The following is a 19,408-nucleotide window of genomic DNA, read 5'->3' on the forward strand; positions in this document are numbered from 1 at the left end:
TAATTTTATAATTTTAAAAAAATTCAGAAATAACTGGTTATAATTTCAGAATTAACTAACGAAATAATTTGAGAATTAATGTGAACATTCAGATTTAACTCGAGAGAAATGATTTCTGAATTAATGAAAATTCAGAATCAACTAATTTAGAAGCAGTTTCAGAATTATTGAAAAATTTACATCAGAGAAACAGTTTCCGAATAATTGAAAATTCATAATTAACTCTGAAAATACTTTCCGAATTAATGGAAATTCACAACCAACTAAAGAAAAAAATTCTGGACTAATGAAAATTCAAAATTAATTTCAGAAATAATTTTTGATCTAATGAAAATTCAGAAGTAACGAAAGAAATAACTAATGAAAATTTGAAATTGAAGAAAGCCTTCAATAATTTGAGGTCCCTCCTTTGTTATGCCCTGGGTTCGGCTGGCCCACGCGTTATAAGACCCCGCTGATCTTAAGTATCTTTCCCATAAACCTGTTATATGGAAAAAGGTAGTTAAGCCAGGTTTTTTCCTAGAAGCAGGTTTCTACAGCGCAAGCAGCGTGAAAACTCTGATTGGTCAAAAAAAACCTGAATTTCAAGATTTTAACCAATCAGCGTTTTCACACTGCACAGAAATTCTACTCCTAGGAAAACCCGGCTTTAGTTAATTATTAAGTTACAAAGTAAAAGTATCATAACTACACACATGGCAGGGTCATCTTAACAGTACCGTGAGCCTCCAGGCAAAGAATGCTCTGGGACCAAATTACCAGACGTTAGGTACAAGGTGTCGAATGAATTCTTAATTAGCTAAAAAATTCATAACAAAAGTTTGAAGGAATTGATATATTTGAATGTAGTTTGCGAAAAGGTTATTCTCGCGAAGGGGAATTTTCTTTGGTACAGGGAAAAAATTAGTTAAAATTTTTGTTGATAGAGAGCACTGCAAGATAGCAAATCCCTGGAAATATGCAAATCAGAGTAAAAAAATTCAGCCACGTGGAAGTGGGAGGGAGCCACCATACGAGAAAACAAAACAGAATGGTAAGCAAAGTTTCCAATGATGGCACTAGTTAACCATCAGGTTTTCCTTATCCTTAAATTATCTGTTTCCTTCCCTTTTTTCTCCGAGCGTAAAATGTCAAGGTCAAACAAACTGAATGACGGATTTTGTCAATTTCTTTGGAAAAAAAAACAAAAAAAGGGGTGCGAGTGGGTAATCGAGTCAACACCCCCTATAGAACAAAGCCTCCGCACGAAGCTCGTAACGTCACTGAAGAAGGCCATTTCACCTATAGCCATTGGATATAGCAGGTCGACGCATGCGATACCTTCACCTTTTTTTTGCAGTATGTCCAATCGCAATAGGAGAAATGGCCGCCTTCATTGACATCACAAACTTCGTGTGGAGGCCTTGTTCTACAGGAGGTGTTGACCGAGTTCGGTCGTTGTAATGGGTTGAATGGTATTTACCGGTCGTTATATTGGATAAAAAATATCAAGGTGGAAACTGGGAAATATTTGGGGCCGTCGAACCGGTCATTATGATGTAATGGTCGTTATAACGAGCGTCGACTGTATTTATGAAATTTTTTTTTTACATTTTGATCTCATTCACATGTGGGATCCATGTTGGGTAGGCTCATGCGTCAAGATGGCCCCCTCCAATTGGCTCCTTTCAACGCGGACTCAAGATTTACATATCAGCGTCGCCCTTTTCCAAACACCACGCCAAAATTAGTCGAGTAATATTCATTTATTTATTTATTTTGTCAAGTTGAAATAATTTTAAGTGTTAAACAAACACAATATTATAAATATTGACATTATCGTTGATTAATACTCTGCAACAACAGCTCAGAGATCACATGTTGTAATTTCTCTCCTCCTTCATGATTACAACTGATACGAATCACTGCAAAAAAAGTGGGGGAAAAAAGATAATATAAATACGGATTTTTTTTTTAATCTGTTCACGGTTTTTTTTTAAGTGTGGCAATATATCGTCAGACACGTGCTCCCTCTTTCACCTGTGACGTCACGGAAAAGCATTGGGTGTATTGAGAAACGGTGAGGCTTATTGACGGTTTATACGACGAATGTTTATAATCGTATACATATATTTTTTATCTAATAACTTACTAACTGTTCCTGTGTATAATACTAAGAGCTAGAAATTCACAGATAACACTAGATTCTCGGATGCGTTCAGCGGGAAATTAGACGCTCCTCGGAGTGTTAAAATACTTCCAATTTGTATCGGTGCCGTAACTACGCTGCGGCAACCGGGGCACTTCCCCGAATGAGGGGCCTCACAAATAATGTATATTTATTTTACGTAATTTTTCCGTTTTTAACGTAGCTTTCATTTTAGTAGCTAAATCTGATCTTGGCCACGGAAAGTTAGAGAATTAATGGTATAATTTTTTTTTTTTTTTTTTTAAAGCAATTTTTTTCAAGTCTGGCGTAAACATTTAATACTTGTATCTCCAACTTGTTACTCCTAAGCCAGGGCTGCAACTATATTCTTGTTCACCTGGGGCAAGCACTCATTTTGGCACCCCCCCCCCCCCCCGTTGGAGAGGTTAAAAGGTTAAATTCGGACCCCGGTCCGGCGCACCCGACCCATCCCTCTTCTAGTTGAGCCCCTGTTCTGAGCACACAGTGCTCTGTTTTCGCTCTCGTGGACTTGATCGACACCTTCAATGGACCTTGAAAGGGATCGAAAAGTTAATTTGCCAGAAACAAAGGCAACCGTAATTTAGTCTTAGGGCAGGGATAGTATGAAATGGGTGTAAATTCTAAGGACGAAAAATAGAGGCCCATAAATAAAACAGGATTACGAAATGCGTTCACAACGTATTTCAGTTTAACATTAACTGCACTTGACAAAGCCTTTGCTTAAAACCTAATATCCGTCATTAAAAATGTCCAGCCTTAGCAAACACAAGTAAACCTGAACATAAACCCTCCCCAGAACGTGCCGAGGGGGGGGGAGGAGAGGGTTGAGATTAAAGCAAATTGCGTGAATTGATAGGCAGGTACTTTCAGCTAGTAATAACCCAAAAACTGTACCACTGGGACAGAGGCCCTTACCGCTGTTCGAGCGATTCTGTGTGCGCTCCAGTCTTAAGGGCACTAAGCCAGCAGTTTTATTGAGCCCCTACCTTGATTTCCTAGTGTTAAAATAATCTAGTACATTTGGATTCTAAAGTTTATAAAATGTCGAGACTTCTTGGGGGACGGAGGCGATGACTTTGTTGCCCTTCTCTCGCTCTAGTTATGCCTTGATTTCCCCAGTCAAGGAAATTTGCTGCCCTGGACAGGACTGCAACTAAGTGGGAGGAGGGGGATCTGGGTGCCACTGTTCTTTCCACATTACACGGGAGCGGGAAAATGCGTGCTTGTTCCGGTTGACAAAGTATCTAGTTAGGGCCCTGGGCCTCGCTGTAAATACGCCTCTGCTTGAGGGGAAAACATGCACGCTGATACGGCAAACAACCGTAAAATGCCGAAACCCAGCATCACATTTGAAGTACACGTGTACCTTCATTTTTAACTGGTTTTAATGATTCTTTTTCAAGTTAAGATTTGAGGTAGGCGTAAGGGCTCTCAACTCAAATGGTCCTAGTAAACACAAATTTTTGGGAAAAAATTCTTTTTAAAGAGCATTTTTACATGCAATAAACATAAATCAATCGGGGGGGGGGGGAGTTTATAATGGTTAGTTTTGGCTCTGAAGATTATGCTCTTGTTAGAAATACAGTGCACATGACTCGAGGGCAAAATGGTGGTCCCCTTTTTGTCGGTCAAACTGACAGTTCTATCGGTTGATCCGAAAATCTTGTTTACCTAATTTCATGGAAACAATTGACATTGATAAAATATTTTCCATAAATAGCTTCGAAAAATTAAAACCCAAATTACAAAATCGGAATATCTTAAAGCCATGCGCTAATCAATAAATGTCTGGAAGGATTAAGAAATGAAATTACTTGTGGGCCTAGAGTTGAACAAATACGGCTACTTTTCTGAACAGATTCAAAATAATGTATCGATCTCTAACAATAGTCATCGATAAGAAATCAACGATCGCTTGAGAGCTTGATCGTTTTTTTTATCATCAACTGTTGCTCCTGATAAAACAGCATCGTGTGACTCTCGACACGAATTTCTATCTTTTACGATGACTTGAGCTTTGTCGAGATTCCCTGATCGTTTAAATTCCTCGTGACGGGTGAAGGATAGTGATCGAAAGTCATTTTATATGAAATGCAATTCACTTGCGATAGATCACGATCGGGGATCATTGAATTCCGTAAAACTAGTAAGTCGTGAATTCCTTTTTCTTGTCTCAATCATGACAACTATACTAAGAGTTTTTAAATCTTGTAATGGCGTCAATTCTGGGTTTTAACGCCATTTTGAGATTGAAAATAGCGCTGAGGTCTTAAATTGTATCAAAATGAGCTTTCACGGATGCTAAAGATTAAACGGACTATGTTTTTTTAAGATAGGTAATTTTGAAACATTAAAAACGTAATTGATTAATGCTGTAGCTATGTATACTTTCGGGCGATGGTGAATAGTGTGTGAAATTCTCAACTCTTGGATTTAAAGATGTCCCGTGAAGGTGTGAGAACCAGGCACGCGGCTGAAGCTCAAGCTCCAAGAAGGGCACTCCCAGTTCGTAGAAGCTATCGGGACAACTCTGGTGAGGATGCAGTAGAGCAAGAAGAGTACGAGAATCCGCCGAATCAAGTCATGGAAAGAACTTTCAAGCCCGTACTCATCATGCTCATTGCTTCCAATATTTGCTTCGGGATGGAACTGTCACTATTTGGCCCGTTAGTTCCCGAATTGGTGAGTAAAAATTTATTGAATGTGAAATTTTTGTGAAGTGTTTTTTGCAATATACTTTTGGGGACAGAACGTTTATTTAGAACGTTATAAATCATGTTTTCTAATGCTTTTTTTGCTTTCAAAGGGCCATTGTGGGATTGAGTTACCACTTTCCGTTGTTTCAATTGTGAACTTCTCTTGATTAAAAAAAAAACAATATGGAATTGACAGGAGAATGGCCGTAAATATCTTGAGCGAGGGGAGAAGCCTCCCTCTATTAATTTTTGTTAAACGTGTACCGTACCGTATTTTTCTGCGTATAGCCTGTGCATAGTAAAAATTTAAGAAAATACAAGCTCCATCACACGACTGGAGTGCCATTAGCCGCAAACTTATGAAATAGCCTTTACATCGATACATGGCCATTCTAATTGAAATTAACGTCACAAATAGGACTTGCTCTCATTTGATGAAGTGCAATTGTTTTTTCCCTACGCGCACGCGCTTATTTTATTCTTGATTCAACGGCTTGACTAACTTTAGAAGATGCTTCTAAGGCCCATTTTCGAGGGAGAACGACAGAAGCTCGCTCAAACCCGGGGGGGGGGGGGTGGCAGCAGCAATAAGAATTTTTTTCTTCCCTCTAAATTTATTGTAGAGACCGGAAGACCCAGTCCAGAATTTTCCGCTGAAGACATCGGCCTAGGGAGCAAAAACTCTTCAGTGCAGTCCGTGTACAGACTCTTAAACTGATGCTAATTTTTCCTACGAATACGAGTAATCTCTTTACGATCACAGGCTTAATATTGCGTCCAAACACCAGTGGAATAAATTCACGAGCTCTTTCCTCTCCAACATCACGAAGCCTTATAGCAACTCTATTACCGAAGTTGCTTTGTTTTCTCATTTCTTCGTATACGACTGCAATGTTTTTTTTCATACGTATAATGTATCTTTCTATTGTAACTTCTCCTATTCTATCATTTTTGTATCACCACGGTCATTTTCTGCACACGAGAGCTAATTATACCGGGACCTACAATTTATTGCCGAATCCAAACGTCAGGCTTTTTACTCATCGAGAGTTTGGTGCGCTAACCCCTCGATGGGACTCCCTGTGGTAGCAATTTTTTCTGCGGTCATGTCGCCGTTTCTGTTCATATGTCGGAAAACCTTCCTGACAAGGATGAGCCGAGTATCGAACTCGCGACACCTCCTAAACATCCTTTGGTACTTTAGGCGAGTACCTTATCGACCTGGACTACCCCGCCCCTATAACTTTCTACATATGAGAGCGTATGATGAGGGTGAAACGAGGACTAAAAAAATTATCGATTGTACTTTTTCTTTTTTATATACTTTTTATTCCAACGTACGGTTAGATTAGCATGAGGTTACCAGATTTATCACAGATTCGTCAAAGATAATACAAATTTCTTGCCAAAAGCTTGTACGCAAAGTGGTTAAACGCGCTCTTGGCGAAAAAGTTGAAGGAATTTCGAGAAATTCCAGCACCGTGGATTATTCTCTACTTCTAATTTTCGGGAGACTACTGTAATTGAACAATTTCGTCAAGAAATAATTTTGTGGACCGATGGAAAAAGTGAAATTTGGAGACTCCCAAAAAAATAAGTATAACTCGGACCTGATGGCTAAGACAGAAATAAGAAACAATACAGACCGGATTTATTTAAATACAACTTATATTATACAAATTTATGGCTAATGTGAATTGGTCGGAAGGTTTCCCGGACGATTTGCGCCAGTTTGCGGACCATCAGTTGAAGACGACATTGATCTGTATAACGGTATGGTAGTTGTACTATACTCACTTGGGTTTAACTTATTTTCATATATTTTTAGATTCCGGTACCATAGTTTTTATTTCTAATTTCAGGCAAAAAGTAAAGGACTGTCGCTGACGATCTTGGGCCTCGTAAGAGGAACCTTTTACTTTTCTTTTTTGACGTTTCTACCTTTTATGCTCATTCAGGTGATTTCAAAAGAAAAACTTTATTTTTGTGATATATATAATGCTTTTGCTAAATAACTTGTTCTGTGCGTGATGTGTTGGGCAAGAAGTACTAATATATGGTACTTGTTTGCGTGTAGATTTCTTTTTAATTTTGAATATTTCTCGCACAGTTATACAGCGTTAAAGCAGATATGCTATTCTGAAAAAAAAAAGTCCGTGGAAAATTACATATTTTTAGTTATTCACCAGCAAGAACAGCATTAGCAATGTTATACAAGGCGCTGACTACAAATGATTGAATTGGTTTTAAGATGATATTGTAGCCATATCATTTGGCATATGGGGACTATTAATGTATAACTTTATATCCGGAACCCCTTTAAGGTATCCGACTACGTTGAAAACGTCATTTTGGAAGAAAATATGGATTTTCTTTCCATTTTTTATAAAAGCCCTATTTGTTGCGATTCCAAAACGGGTCTTGTTTATATGATGCTTAGAATCAAAGTTACGTTCACTTTAGCTTTGCGTTTTTACATACAAGACTTTAAACGTGTTTTACTAAGAATGCTATTTTTGGCATTTTACTTGACTTTGTGACATGGTTTGTAAAAATTGATGCATTGCATCCTTACGAAATTTTAATGTGATGTTTCGCTATATATTGTTGAGGTTATGAACCAAAATCTAAGGTCTATATCGCATATTTTTTGAATTAGTGTTTTATAGACAAAATATAGGATGAAATTTCAAAAAATTCTCAGGTACTTAAACATATTTTGGTGTAACTTATGAACATATCATGCAATCCTTTAAATTTTGGTTCATTGGTTCATAACCTGCAACATTACTAGCTAAATGCACTGTGAAAATCACAAAGCCTTTCGTTAATAAAATTTTTTGCTATCGTGTTTCAAATATCGCATGAATTTTGCCTAAAATTTGACATAAAAACGACTTTTTCATAGAAAATATAATAGATAGGCCAAAATGTGTCACTGTTTTCACCATTTCGAGACACTTTCTATCAAAAAATGTAGTTAAAGTTCACTCCAGAACCGTTTTGAAGAAAAGTGACAAGGAAGGTAGTCTGATACCTTAAGTGCCAAAACACTCGTCTACATGATAAGCACAGGGTGTCCCGATGAAATCAAACGCATTTAATATTAATGTTACGGAATTTACTTTTCAAACTCATTGTCAATAAATATATCGTGATGGGGACATTCTCTCATAAAACTTGCAATTTATTTTCCAACAGTTTGGAATGACTCCGAAATCTTTCATATTCCTTGGATTGACTTTAGTATCGTTCAGTGCTTCGATTTTCGCGTAAGTACATTTTTCAAGAAATATTTTAAAAATTATATGTATACAGGGTGTCCCATAAATTCTTTAGTATGAAAATTCATAAATTGAAGGAATTGGTGTATTTTGAATACAGTTTACAAAAGTTCTCACGGGGGATTTTTTCGGTACAGAAAACAATTCAAAAGTTTTATTCATAGAGTGCGCTGCACCAAAGCACTAAAAATATGCAAGTTGGTCCTCTTAAATGCAGGGTTTACGATTAATCGCTCATTTCTGAATTGTCCTATTACTAGTTAATACATAAGGTTTTCATTCAGATTTTGGCATTGCTAGATAAAGCACCATTGGTGAAGTTGTTTCAACTCTGCAACGAATCTCCTGCTTGAAGCTTTACGAACGTTTCAGACACGCAAGGTTTGGGCTTGATGGCATCTGCCGGACTACTTTCCAGTGATAATTTCTATTGACAAGAATTTGAATTAAATCTTCTGTACCGAAAAAAAATCCCCCCTCCCTTTTGTGGGAATATTCTCACAAACCGCATTCGAAGATAAAAAAAATTCTTTCAGTTTTTAGATTTTTAAACTATAAATTTGATACCCCAGAGGCGTACGGGGGGGGGGGGGGCACGGGCATCCAAGATGACCAAAAATTAGGATTCGGTGAAAAAAACTAAATATAAAAAAAATATGCTATATTAACCAATTTCTGTTAATTTAAATGATTTTTAAAGGATGGTAACGATATCTCGAAGAATGTTTGTGTCCCTCCGAAGGTCGATCCTGCGTACGCCTCAGGGATACCCTATAAATTATGATCAATATTCGAGTGAGAAATATCGAATAACCTCTTAGACGAAAAAAATCCGTATTTTCTTTTTTCAGAGCGATTCAAACCATAGATGTCTTTACGTCATTCACGGTTCTAGTTTTACTATCTCGTTTTTTTGAAGGAATGGGAGCTGGTATACTGAGATCATCAACTTACTTGATGGTGGTGGATCAGTTCCCATCCAACGTATGGAATGTTTTTGTGAGTAAAATTTCAAGTCTCGTCTATATTTGAAACCTTTACATGAATAATTCATTTTTTTTTTTTCTTTTCACACATCGTTGGATCGAATGTCATAAATATGGTACGTGTTTTTTACGTTTCTTGTTTCTTGCAGAGCTCCTGCGCGTTTCTTGTTTTGTAAGACGTTATTGTTCCCCGGTTTTTTCTGGGTATAGCCATGAAAATTTCCCTTATATAAGGGAAAATCATTTTTTTAAGTGTCCGCGATAACAATTTTATGTACATTCATATCGGATGGAACCACCCGAAGAGAAATGTGGAATTCGCAGTAGTTTGAACGCGGTGATATGCACGCGTATTCTGAAAATACGGCGACATTTTTTTTTTGTATGACTTTAATGTAATAGTTTTATCCGAAGGTTATGAACACTTCCTTGAAGCCCTTCCTGTCATATTCACATGAATCGTTCATGTTACAATCCTGTGAAATCTCTAAAATCATTCGAGACATCCCGTAACGCAATGCGCGCTTCGAATAGCTGAATTTTTTACGACAATTTTCATGCTATACATAGTGAAACTTATTTCTTCAAGGACTACAGATACAAACTTTTGATGTTGGGCCATCAATTCATCGTGTAGATGGATTTTCAATTAATCTAACTAATAGATTATGATCAATAACTATTCCTCCAGGAAAAGTTTTTCAATTTTCTACAAGGTGTCCCATAAGTTCGTAAATAATTGAAATTGATTGGAAATTGGTATATTTGAATGTGGTTTGACAGCGAAAGCTATTCTCACGAAAGGAATTTGTTGTAGAAAAAAATAAATTCAAATTTTTTCCTCGATAAAAGGGCACTGCACGAAAGTAAATCATTCTTGAAAAATATTCCAGAATTCAGATTTATATTCATTTTGTTTTCCCCTTTTTCATGAAATTGATGGCATGTCGATTTCAGGAAAAGTTGATATATTTGAATGCAGTTTGTGTGAAAGTTATTCTTGCAAGTTTTTCTTTTTTTGGTATAGAAAAAAATTGTTCAAATTTTTCTCAATAGAAAGCGCTGCACGAAAGTAAATTGCAGAATTCAATGGGAAAAAACAATTTCAGTGTCCGTTCGTTCGTAAAGCTTCCGCCGACGATTTGTAGCTGAGGTTAAACTTCGCCAATATTGCTTATCTCCACCTTTTGTCAACATCACAAACTTATGTGAGTGCCAGTAACAAATTCAGAAATGAATCATTCATCATACAGCCTGCATTTTATGACAGATTTGCATATTTCCAGTGATTTGCTTTCGTGCCCTCTTGATGAAAACTTGAACTAAATTTTTTTTTTTTTCCTTTTCAACGAATAAATTTCCCTTCGTTAGAATAATTTTTCCGCAAACCACATTAGAATATAACAATTCCTTTACAATTTTTATGTATTTCTAAACTGTTTATAAATGGCACACCCTGTATTTCGAAGAAACGAATGGTCAAATTTTAAATTTAAAAAGTATAATTAAACCCTTAAAGCGCGATTTATAAGTTTCATTGATCCTTATTTCCCCTGTGAAAATTATAAACTCTGTAAAATGCTACTATTTTTCACTTTTCGATTTTGTGAAGGTGATAGTGCCCCCAAACAAACTCGGAGAGTTGAAAAAAAACTTCATGTATCCTGTACACATATTCCTATACTTCCCCGAAAGGGAAAAAGTTGTTTCGAGCATCGTCCCTCCTGGGAGGTGAATGTTTCCTTTTGAAGAAAACATGCGAAGCTCTTTGGGCTAATCATTTTCAAGGAGGTGGGCGAGATATCTCGTGATTGCCGAAACAAAAATCTTCAAGTTAGACGAGATGTTTCGTAATATCGCCACTGCCATAATGAAAATTTAAAATGACTGTCTTGTAATTGCTTTCAGAGAAGAATTTTTTTTTTTTTTTTTTTTTTAATGTTTACAGGCGATCTTGGATGCATGCTTTTCTTTCGGAATGGCGATTGGACCGGTTATAGGAGGATATCTATTCGAGGTAAATAGTCTAATCCCGTTTTAACGAATACCGTTATAGCTAAAATCTCGTTTTAACGAACTTTTCTAATCCTTCGAATAAGTTTACATAGGAACAATAAGTTAACTAGGTAACTTGGAATTCCTTTTATAACGAAATTTCGTTCTAAGTGATTCCTCCGGTCTCTTGGCGTTCGTTATAACGGAATTTAACTGTAGGTGTTCGATCAATCTCTGACAATCCACACTCTCAATCTCTCGACCGTATACATATACAGTAACTAGACCCACCCGATCCCCTCCAGTAACGGCTCTGACGATTAATTTATAATATTGCAGTATTAATACAATAATATCGGTTAAATAATTACATCGTAATCAATTACAGAACGGGTTATTTTACATGTTATATAGATCCTAAATTTTAGTTTTTCAGAAATAAAACTGCCATTCTCAACAGCGGGGAGGTTTTACTGTATACGCAACACACGGATTTTGCCTATAGAAAGTCGCGAACAAATCGACAGACGGTCTATCGACTTGCGCAACATTTTGTAGGTGTGAACAAGTTTCTGAGATAGGACACGTCAACACTTTTATGATTTTGGCCTAACGTGCGGCGAAACTATTCATCTTGAGAAAGTGGATCATTGTTTTGAAGCAGAAATGCGCGTGAATAGTAGGTGGGCCGCCATGATAATCTTGTACTAACAAGATTTACGGCAGGCTGGTAGGCTCCAAAACGCTTGGTTTAGGACCGTCAACCCTTTTCGAGTGATAAGTGCCATCTATGCACGTAAGAAATAACCTTTGCGACAACTGACATGCTGATTCAAATTGCCTAAATACAAATTCTTGAACTCCGCTCGTACGGAAAATATTTTGAGAAATTCAACACTTTGAGAACAAAGTTCGGCATTATCATGATGTGTGTACACTAATAATCCATAGAGCAAAGGTCTTTAACCTTTCGCAGTCGCGAGCACTACCTGTACCTATCATCAAAAGAAGAGCATCGTTACGGCAAATTTGACATACGAATGCATGATTCGGGATGATTTTAAATCGTTTGAATTGCGATTTGTTTAATTGGAACGTTGATAAAGTGCTCGCGAGCACGAAATCTGACACCAGCATCGAGCACTCGGTGTACTTCAGGGAGCACCGTGGTGCGAGCAACGGGTTGAAGATGTCTGCCATATAGCGAGATGATTTTGAGAGATCAGTCATGTGTTACATATAACGATCATCTCAATGATCTCTATCGGAATCTACATAAATATGACTCTGCATATCCATTGATACCCATGTATTTGAAAATATTTCGCAAATCTAATATCTTCACATCGAATATTTTAAAGCAGTGGTTCTCAACCGGTGCTCCGCGGAGCCCTTGGGGGGGGGGGCTTGTGCACTCTAGTGGCTCCGCGGTCGCTCGAGAAAAATAAAAAAAAACAGTAAAATTTAAAAAAATATATTTTTAAATGGTAAAATAAATCAGTAACTGAATAATTAAAAAATTGGTCTACGGGGCTCCGCCATAGAATGTTTTTCTTACTATATAGGGTTCCGCGGGTCAAAAAAGGTTGAGAACCTGTTTTAAAGGGTGCAATGCAAACAATTTTTATAAATTTTCTATCTAGGCTGTTGGATTTTCTTCAACCTTCTACTTAATGGGTGGTGTGATCTTTACAGTGGCCTTTGTCATTGCTGTACTGTTGCCTGATACAGGTATAGGTTGGACTTGCTGACGAATTTTTATTGGAATTTTCGAAAGCTTTTTCTCTTGGTCGATCATTGTTTTTTCAGTAAATGAAAGTTGCTAATAACTTATGATTTCGTGTTTATAGGGGAGGATTTCCAGCCCATACGCTTTAGCGATGTGTGGAATCTCATGAAGAAACCCCAAAGTGTCGTCTATTTCAGCGTCATCTTTGTATGTTACTACTTCACAGGTTTTCTCGAGGTTACGTTAGAAACTCATCTAAGTACGGTGAGCTGCATTATATTCTTGTTTACGAAGATTACTTCTTAACCCTTTCCGCGGCATACTAGAAATCGCTAAACACCCTTTAAAATGTCTTTTTGTTAAAAAAAAAAAAAATAGGCTTTTCGGCAGGTGCAAACTAGGGACGGGCTTAAGTATTTTGTACCCCTCTGGAACTAGTTTTCCCCCAGTGCATTGGCGTACACAAACGGGAGGAAGGGGTTGGAGCTGAATTCCCCTAAGCTGAGATTTGTTTCGGCAGTAAACAACGCAACTCGTTTTCTTGGGAACAAAATCTGAACCCCTCCCCTCTTGAAAATCCAGTGTACGATACTACCCCAGTGTTCATTAACAACCTGGTGCACACAAGTTTTGGTGGGGCGCCACAGTGGTTGGTACCCGATGAGGATTATAAAACCAATATTTCATGGTCATTTAAAAAAACCATTCGACTATAAATTTGGATGTTGGTGCCCGCTGCCCACCGAAAAAAATTGTCCTCGGGCATTTGAAGGTTGTTGGGGGGGGGGGGCAAAAGAGGGCTTACCCAAGGCCGCAACTAGATTCTCTTTCAGCCAAGAAAGTGTACATCATGCCTGCCCAGCGTAATTTTGAATAACTCTAAAAGAACTTGGTGCCCCCGGCACGAGATCTACTTGCACCCTTCTCTTGACTTACGGAGGTGGCTCTGATATATGTGTGTGTGTGTGTTCGATGTCTCAATTTTAGAGGTCTGGAACAGAATTTTAAGTAGTCTTGCTTTGATAAAATGGGGGGTTGAAGTGAAAATTAAATCAAATTACAGTGAAACGTGCGTATAACGGTACTGTAGGGACCTCTTTAAAAAAAATTGGACAGATTATCTTTGTAGGCATTTTGAGCACGGGCGCTTTCCTATTGAATACGAATTCCACCGGGACCAAAGAAATTATCGCTATAGCCAGGTTTATCATTATACAAAGGTTTCGCTGAATCTTTTATCCCGTTTTGCGGTTCCTAAAATTTAGATTCCTGGTTCGGCCTCGCCCTTCACGCCTGCCCAAGTTCGACCCTACTAAGGGGTATAGAGAACAGTTTTATGTAAAGTTGATTTCTCAATGATATTTTTTTGCTGCTTTGCTAATATGAGGCTTTTAGGGGAGCTTAGATATCTCGTTAATGCCACAGAGAATTAAAGGAACAATTTTTAAATATGTTGGAGCTGCAAAGTGTGAAAGTGAATACTAAGCGGAGATGAATTTCAGAAAGAAAATTCACGTATATCTGCGGAGAATCTAGCCGCCAACCCCTCGCTCTACCATTAAGCTACAGAGGACTGTCATTTTTCTTTCCTACGATCGTATGGTTAAGAGCTATTAGCTAAGTAGGGGGCTGCTCATGCATGGTCCCATTTTGCACAAGCTTAAAGAATGTCTGTCCTCTGTAGCTAAATGATAGAGCACTCGCTCGGACTGCGAGGGGTTGGTGGTTCGATTCCCCAGAGATACGCGAATTCTTTCTGAACTTCATCTCCATTTGATATCCAGTTTTTCGTACATCATATGAACAGCGGAGCGTGTGACGTTGTTTCTCTATGTGGGAACTACGTTGAGTTTGATCGAATACTGAATTGTATTTCGTAAATAATTTGAGATTAAACTGTTTTTTTTCCCTTCTAGTTTGCCATGAGAATGTTATTCGTCGGGATATTCTTTTCGATACCGGAAGCCATATGCTGCCTGTTGTCTATGGGATGGGGCAGCCTGGTCCAGCGAAAAGTGAGTCTTGTCATCCATTCGTGAATGACGTCTTTTTTAATGTGTTGCATGAATTTTTCTATAGCGTTTTTGATGAAAATTGATGTCCCATATTTGGCGGATTATTATTTAAGCTTCCAGTTTACTGTATTTTTCTCAGTGAAATATGGTCATCGTATCATTTGTATATTTTTCCGTGAAATTTTTGTTTACTGCGATTTCTAGCATCCTTTAATTTCCACGCCCTTCTGCAATTTTAGCAGCAATTGGCAAGTTGCATTTGAAGCAGTAAATTGCAGTTTTTGGAAAAAATATTTGATATTCCTTATTCAGGATCGCAATTTCCTGCATTCTCAATGATGCAGGGTGAACAAAAGTATAAAAGTTTTCATTTGTACCCATGATATTACTAATATGAATTACAACGGATGAAAAATGATTTTATCAAGTCTATCCGCAGACTGTTTTTTTTTAACTAATGCAGTAATCTGATCACGGGATCAAATCTTTTACAGAATCCTCTTGATCGAGACAAGGCATTTTATCAGGCCTGTCATTTGGGGGGGTCCGTTGCTCTCCCCAGGCTTTTGAAAATACACTAAATTTATACATGTATACACACACATTGAGTACATGTTCTTTGTCCCCCCCCCCCCGGAAAAAGTTGAAATGACGGCCCTGCATTTTATCTAAATGAGCGATTAAAATCGCTGCAAATAAATCCTCCTACGAAATTGTTTTTATCCCCCTTGGTGCTATTTTTAATCTACTTTGTGGTAATTTTCTGAGGAGGTGAAAGATCTGATCACCCGCTTTTAAACACTCGATGGCCGTAATGGAAGCTATTCGTAAGTAGATCGATGGAAGTAGCTTTAATTTATTAAATCCCTAGATTCATATTGGAATTCTAATATTAAATCGGCATTTTGCTTTACAATCTAGGAAATAAGCAATATTTTTGTTCATCGCCATTTTTTTGAGTTTATTTTGAATATGAATTTATAATGGTTCTAATTATTTCCATTTTTAAAATTAATCTTTTTAAAATAATTCAAAACATTTTTGGAATTCTAATTCACTTACAGAAAGATATATTTAAATTAGTTGAAAACATTAACCATCCACAGGCTACTATGCCTGTACAGATGATCGAAAACTTTGCACGATTAAGTAATAAGATAAAAATGAACAGACACATTAAAAACACAACATAAACAAGACAAAATTATGAATATCTAGTAAAAAATGCAATTTTTGTTCAATTGCCTTGTGTTGTGGGTGATAAAAAATAATGTACGACGAGAAATGTAAAAAACATTCATTTTTCCATATTTTTTAACAAACTCGCACAACTTAATTATTAACCTTATTTTAAATGTCTTTTTTATAAGCAGCTGAGTCCAGTGATGGTGATCTTCGTGGGCACGTTATTAGGTTTACCAGCTGCCCTTCTTATTGGACCAGTGAATTTCATTGAGTCTGACACGTAAGTAACGTCATGAGCGGCTTTTTTAAAAATAATTCTCAATATAATTTGAAAAAAAAATCTCAAGTGGTAAACTTCCATGGAAATATATACTTGTAACTGTTTCCAGGCAATTATACCTTATCGCCGCCGCTTTAGTGTTCAAGGGCATTTCGCAGAGTCAAAAGAACGTTTGTAGTTTCTATGGCTCTTATATAGATGCCGTGTACGTATATTGACCATTTATATATTTTACATTTTCTGTCAGAATATTTTCCCCTTGTGTATTAATCGATATGAACAAGTACCAATTTTTTTTTATATTTCAGAGCCAGGGGTCTTAACAACGATGTCATAACGCATTCCACCATCTTTATATTCCATACGTTAGCGACAACTTTAGGGTAAACAAATGCAGTATATGAATAAGTAGCTCATTCTAATTTTGTTCTGTAAAAGATGTACAAAATCTAAAGGAGTTGTGTATATGTGAATTAATGTGTTTTCTGTGGAAAATTGCAGAGGCTTGATTGGTGCATCGACTGCGGGTGTTCTGTATGAAGGTATAGGATTTAAAGATAGCACACTGATTCTTCTGGGATTAGAGATTTTGCTGGTATTTATCGTATTTTCGAATTATTTCCCGTAATTTCGATTGTCAAGCGATTTTTTTTTAAATTTGTTTTTCCAACAGAAATACCCCAGACATAGCTTTTACGGTTGTGATTCCCTTCTATAACTAGTGATCATTTACTGTACTTGCAGTGAAGGCGAATCACAATTTTGTAAAGTTAGATTAGAAGTTTGGAAAACTGATTTTCCTCGTAATGCAACCCACAACAGCAAATATTCTTGGTGCATTTAGTATTTGGGTGCCACCACATAAGACGGCCCTACCTTGAGATTGTCCATCCCCTTCCCCAGGATGCTCTTAATGAGTTTTCCGAGGCGCCTACCATGTTCTGCCGTTCCCTCGTGAAAATGGGATCTGGTTAAAATTATGGGTTTCCCCTCTGCACTTGGTCTCCAGGCAGGGTTCATACCTTGAGACGGCACTGTCTCAAGGTGCTTTAACAGCACCCTAATCACCTGTTGGAATCTTTCAACCAATGGTTCTAAATCTTTCGCCATCCAACGCAGTGCCGTCTTAAGGCATGAGCCGGCCCTGGGGCCCTCGAGATGGGCCTCACAAAAATTAGATCGGGTTGAAAATTTCGAGAATTTGCCTAGTAGGGCCTCATAGAAATCACTTATCCCGGGGGCCATGATGCTATTAAGACGGCCCTGCATCCACGGCTCCCGAGAAAAGTTTAAATAACCACTGAACAGACTCTCATCAATGTCGCCAACTCTCCGTGATACCCACTGACAAAGGTTTACGGTGGCCTTTGGAGCCGCTATGCACACTTTAAGTAGGCACATATATTTCAGGGCCTACTATATATAGCCCTGCATTCCATTCCCTGTTCGGTACGGCGTCGATTACAAAGACGAGGCGTATCCTCCGCAGCGGCATCGTTAACTTTGAGTCACTTTCTTTAAAGCCATACTATTCGGCTGACGTCATGGTATTCTACGCCGGCTGCAGCGTAAACTTTGCGAAATCACCCACAAAGTGCAATCTCGGAACTTGAGAAATTGTTTAATACCCTGGTAGAGTGGGTGGGTGGGGGGGGGGGGGGGTCATTTCACCAAGTTGGTCCCATTGAATTGAGTGGGCCACTTAATTGATATGGAACAGCACCGCTGGTTACTTGAGTTCCCACTTAAAATTGCCACCACCCCCTAAATTTTTCCGCCCATAGCCGTTACCCCCCTCAGAAGTACGGTACGTAGTTTGGACATCCATGCGTATTAAATTAAAATTTGTTCAAAAAATCCTTTGTAGCTGCAGAGATCATTTAATGTCGAGATAACTAAAATGAAAACGTCTGCTTCGTCCAGGAAAAGCGATTTTTTGCTAAGGGGGCCATTCAAGTATTATGTAAGCAGATTTTTAGCCATTTTTGACCCCCCTCCCCCTTGTCAGCAAAATTTCGTGAGCAGCTTAGAATATTTCATATCTTCAAAAAGGGTGGTTTATGACGTAAGCAACCTTCAAACCCCTCCTTCCCCCTTGTCATCAACAGTCAGCAAATCCGAAACCCCTCGATGTTGACGTAATACTTGAATGACCCCCCTCACCGCCAGGCAGAGACTCTGATTCGCACTGGCGATGCATCAAAAATGTCGGTAAATACTCTTTATGCATTTTCTCCATATCATTTTCTCCCTATTAATCCTTTTCTTTTCCGCTTAGATTCCCTTTGTGCTGACCTATGGCCTACTTCGTCCTTACAGAAGACCTGTGAATTTCCATTCCAGTGGCGAAAGCAGGCCATTATTATCGTCATCGTCGTCGGCCACGGTTTCGTAGAAGATACGTAAATGATGTTTACATGTCCGTATTTATTTGTCACCGGTACAAGGAAACAATTTCTCTTACACGCACAATACTGTATAGGATAATAAGAGGAATTTCTTTTCATTTTGAGATCGATAACCTCTTGCTCTTGTTCGTGTAAGATCTAAAGATCTTTTTGTGTTTTTGATTGCGTTTTTTTAAATTCGTGTTTTTCGTAACATCAGTGTTTTTGAATAATTTATGATCGTTTTAATTTTTGTATATTTACATTCATTTAATTTTAATTTTGTAATTGACATTTTTTTTTCCAGTATTCAATAAATTTTCAATTATTAATTTGTTTCGTATAATTTTGTATATAAGACTAACGAAATTTCTCTTTCCTCGAAAAGCTTGAAAATCTTCGAGTTCGAATCACTTGGCGAAATAGCTGAATTCCGCTTTATCTGAAAGAATACAAATTTAACACGGATAGTAACTTTATATTTAAAATGACTTTTTTTGGAGTATTAATCCAGTAGGAAACATTTGGGTGCAATATAAAGGTTCTTTTAATAAGGATTTCGATTCATGACTATGGGCCGTATTCACCGATATGGTTTAAACCAAAGTCGTACATGTTCAACCTATAGGCCGGGGGTTACCTTCGAAGTCATCTCATATTGCGCTCAACCTCAACTTATTT

The 19,408-nt window shown here is 37.7% G+C and overlaps 1 protein-coding gene across 4 annotated transcripts; it reads left to right on the forward strand.

The window, feature by feature from the left end:
- The first annotated feature begins 1,960 nt into the window (after positions 1-1,960).
- LOC149078910 (MFS-type transporter SLC18B1-like) lies at positions 1,961-19,059 on the forward strand. 4 transcript variants are annotated; one of them, XM_089241107.1, is made up of 14 exons: positions 1,961-2,059; positions 4,610-4,852; positions 6,729-6,824; positions 8,068-8,138; positions 9,002-9,149; positions 11,085-11,153; positions 12,775-12,862; positions 12,982-13,124; positions 14,777-14,875; positions 16,246-16,340; positions 16,450-16,545; positions 16,649-16,723; positions 16,842-16,935; positions 18,619-19,059. In XM_089241107.1, exons 2-14 carry the CDS (start codon positions 4,610-4,612, stop codon positions 18,733-18,735), a joined length of 1,434 nt encoding a protein of 477 aa, XP_089097233.1. In that variant the 5' UTR covers positions 1,961-2,059; the 3' UTR covers positions 18,736-19,059. The 4 variants fall into 4 exon arrangements, with proteins under 4 accessions (XP_089097233.1, XP_089097234.1, XP_089097232.1 ...); XM_089241108.1 differs by having other exon boundaries at positions 16,249-16,340; XM_089241106.1 differs by lacking the exon at positions 1,961-2,059 and adding an exon at positions 4,178-4,316 and having other exon boundaries at positions 16,249-16,340.
- The last annotated feature ends 349 nt before the right edge of the window (positions 19,060-19,408 follow it).

The sequence above is a fragment of the Pholcus phalangioides genome, unplaced genomic scaffold (genome assembly GCF_987345545.1).
Source record: "Pholcus phalangioides strain wild (caught in Gottingen) unplaced genomic scaffold, Ppha-v1.0 ptg000013l_1, whole genome shotgun sequence".
In the NCBI taxonomy this organism is placed as follows: Eukaryota; Metazoa; Arthropoda; class Arachnida; order Araneae; family Pholcidae; genus Pholcus; species Pholcus phalangioides.

What these genes read in the sequence shown, in the direction of transcription:
- LOC149078910 (XM_089241105.1), top strand. Translation starts at nt 4,257, where the DNA reads ATGAAATGCAATTCACTTGCGATAGATCACGATCGGGGATCATTGAAT. An exon ending in GCCCGTTAGTTCCCGAATTG is followed by an intron (nt 4,853 to 6,728) that starts GTGAGTAAAAAT and finishes TTCTAATTTCAG; the next exon opens with GCAAAAAGTAAAGGACTGTC. An exon ending in AATTTCATTGAGTCTGACAC is followed by an intron (nt 16,341 to 16,449) that starts GTAAGTAACGTC and finishes AACTGTTTCCAG; the next exon opens with GCAATTATACCTTATCGCCG.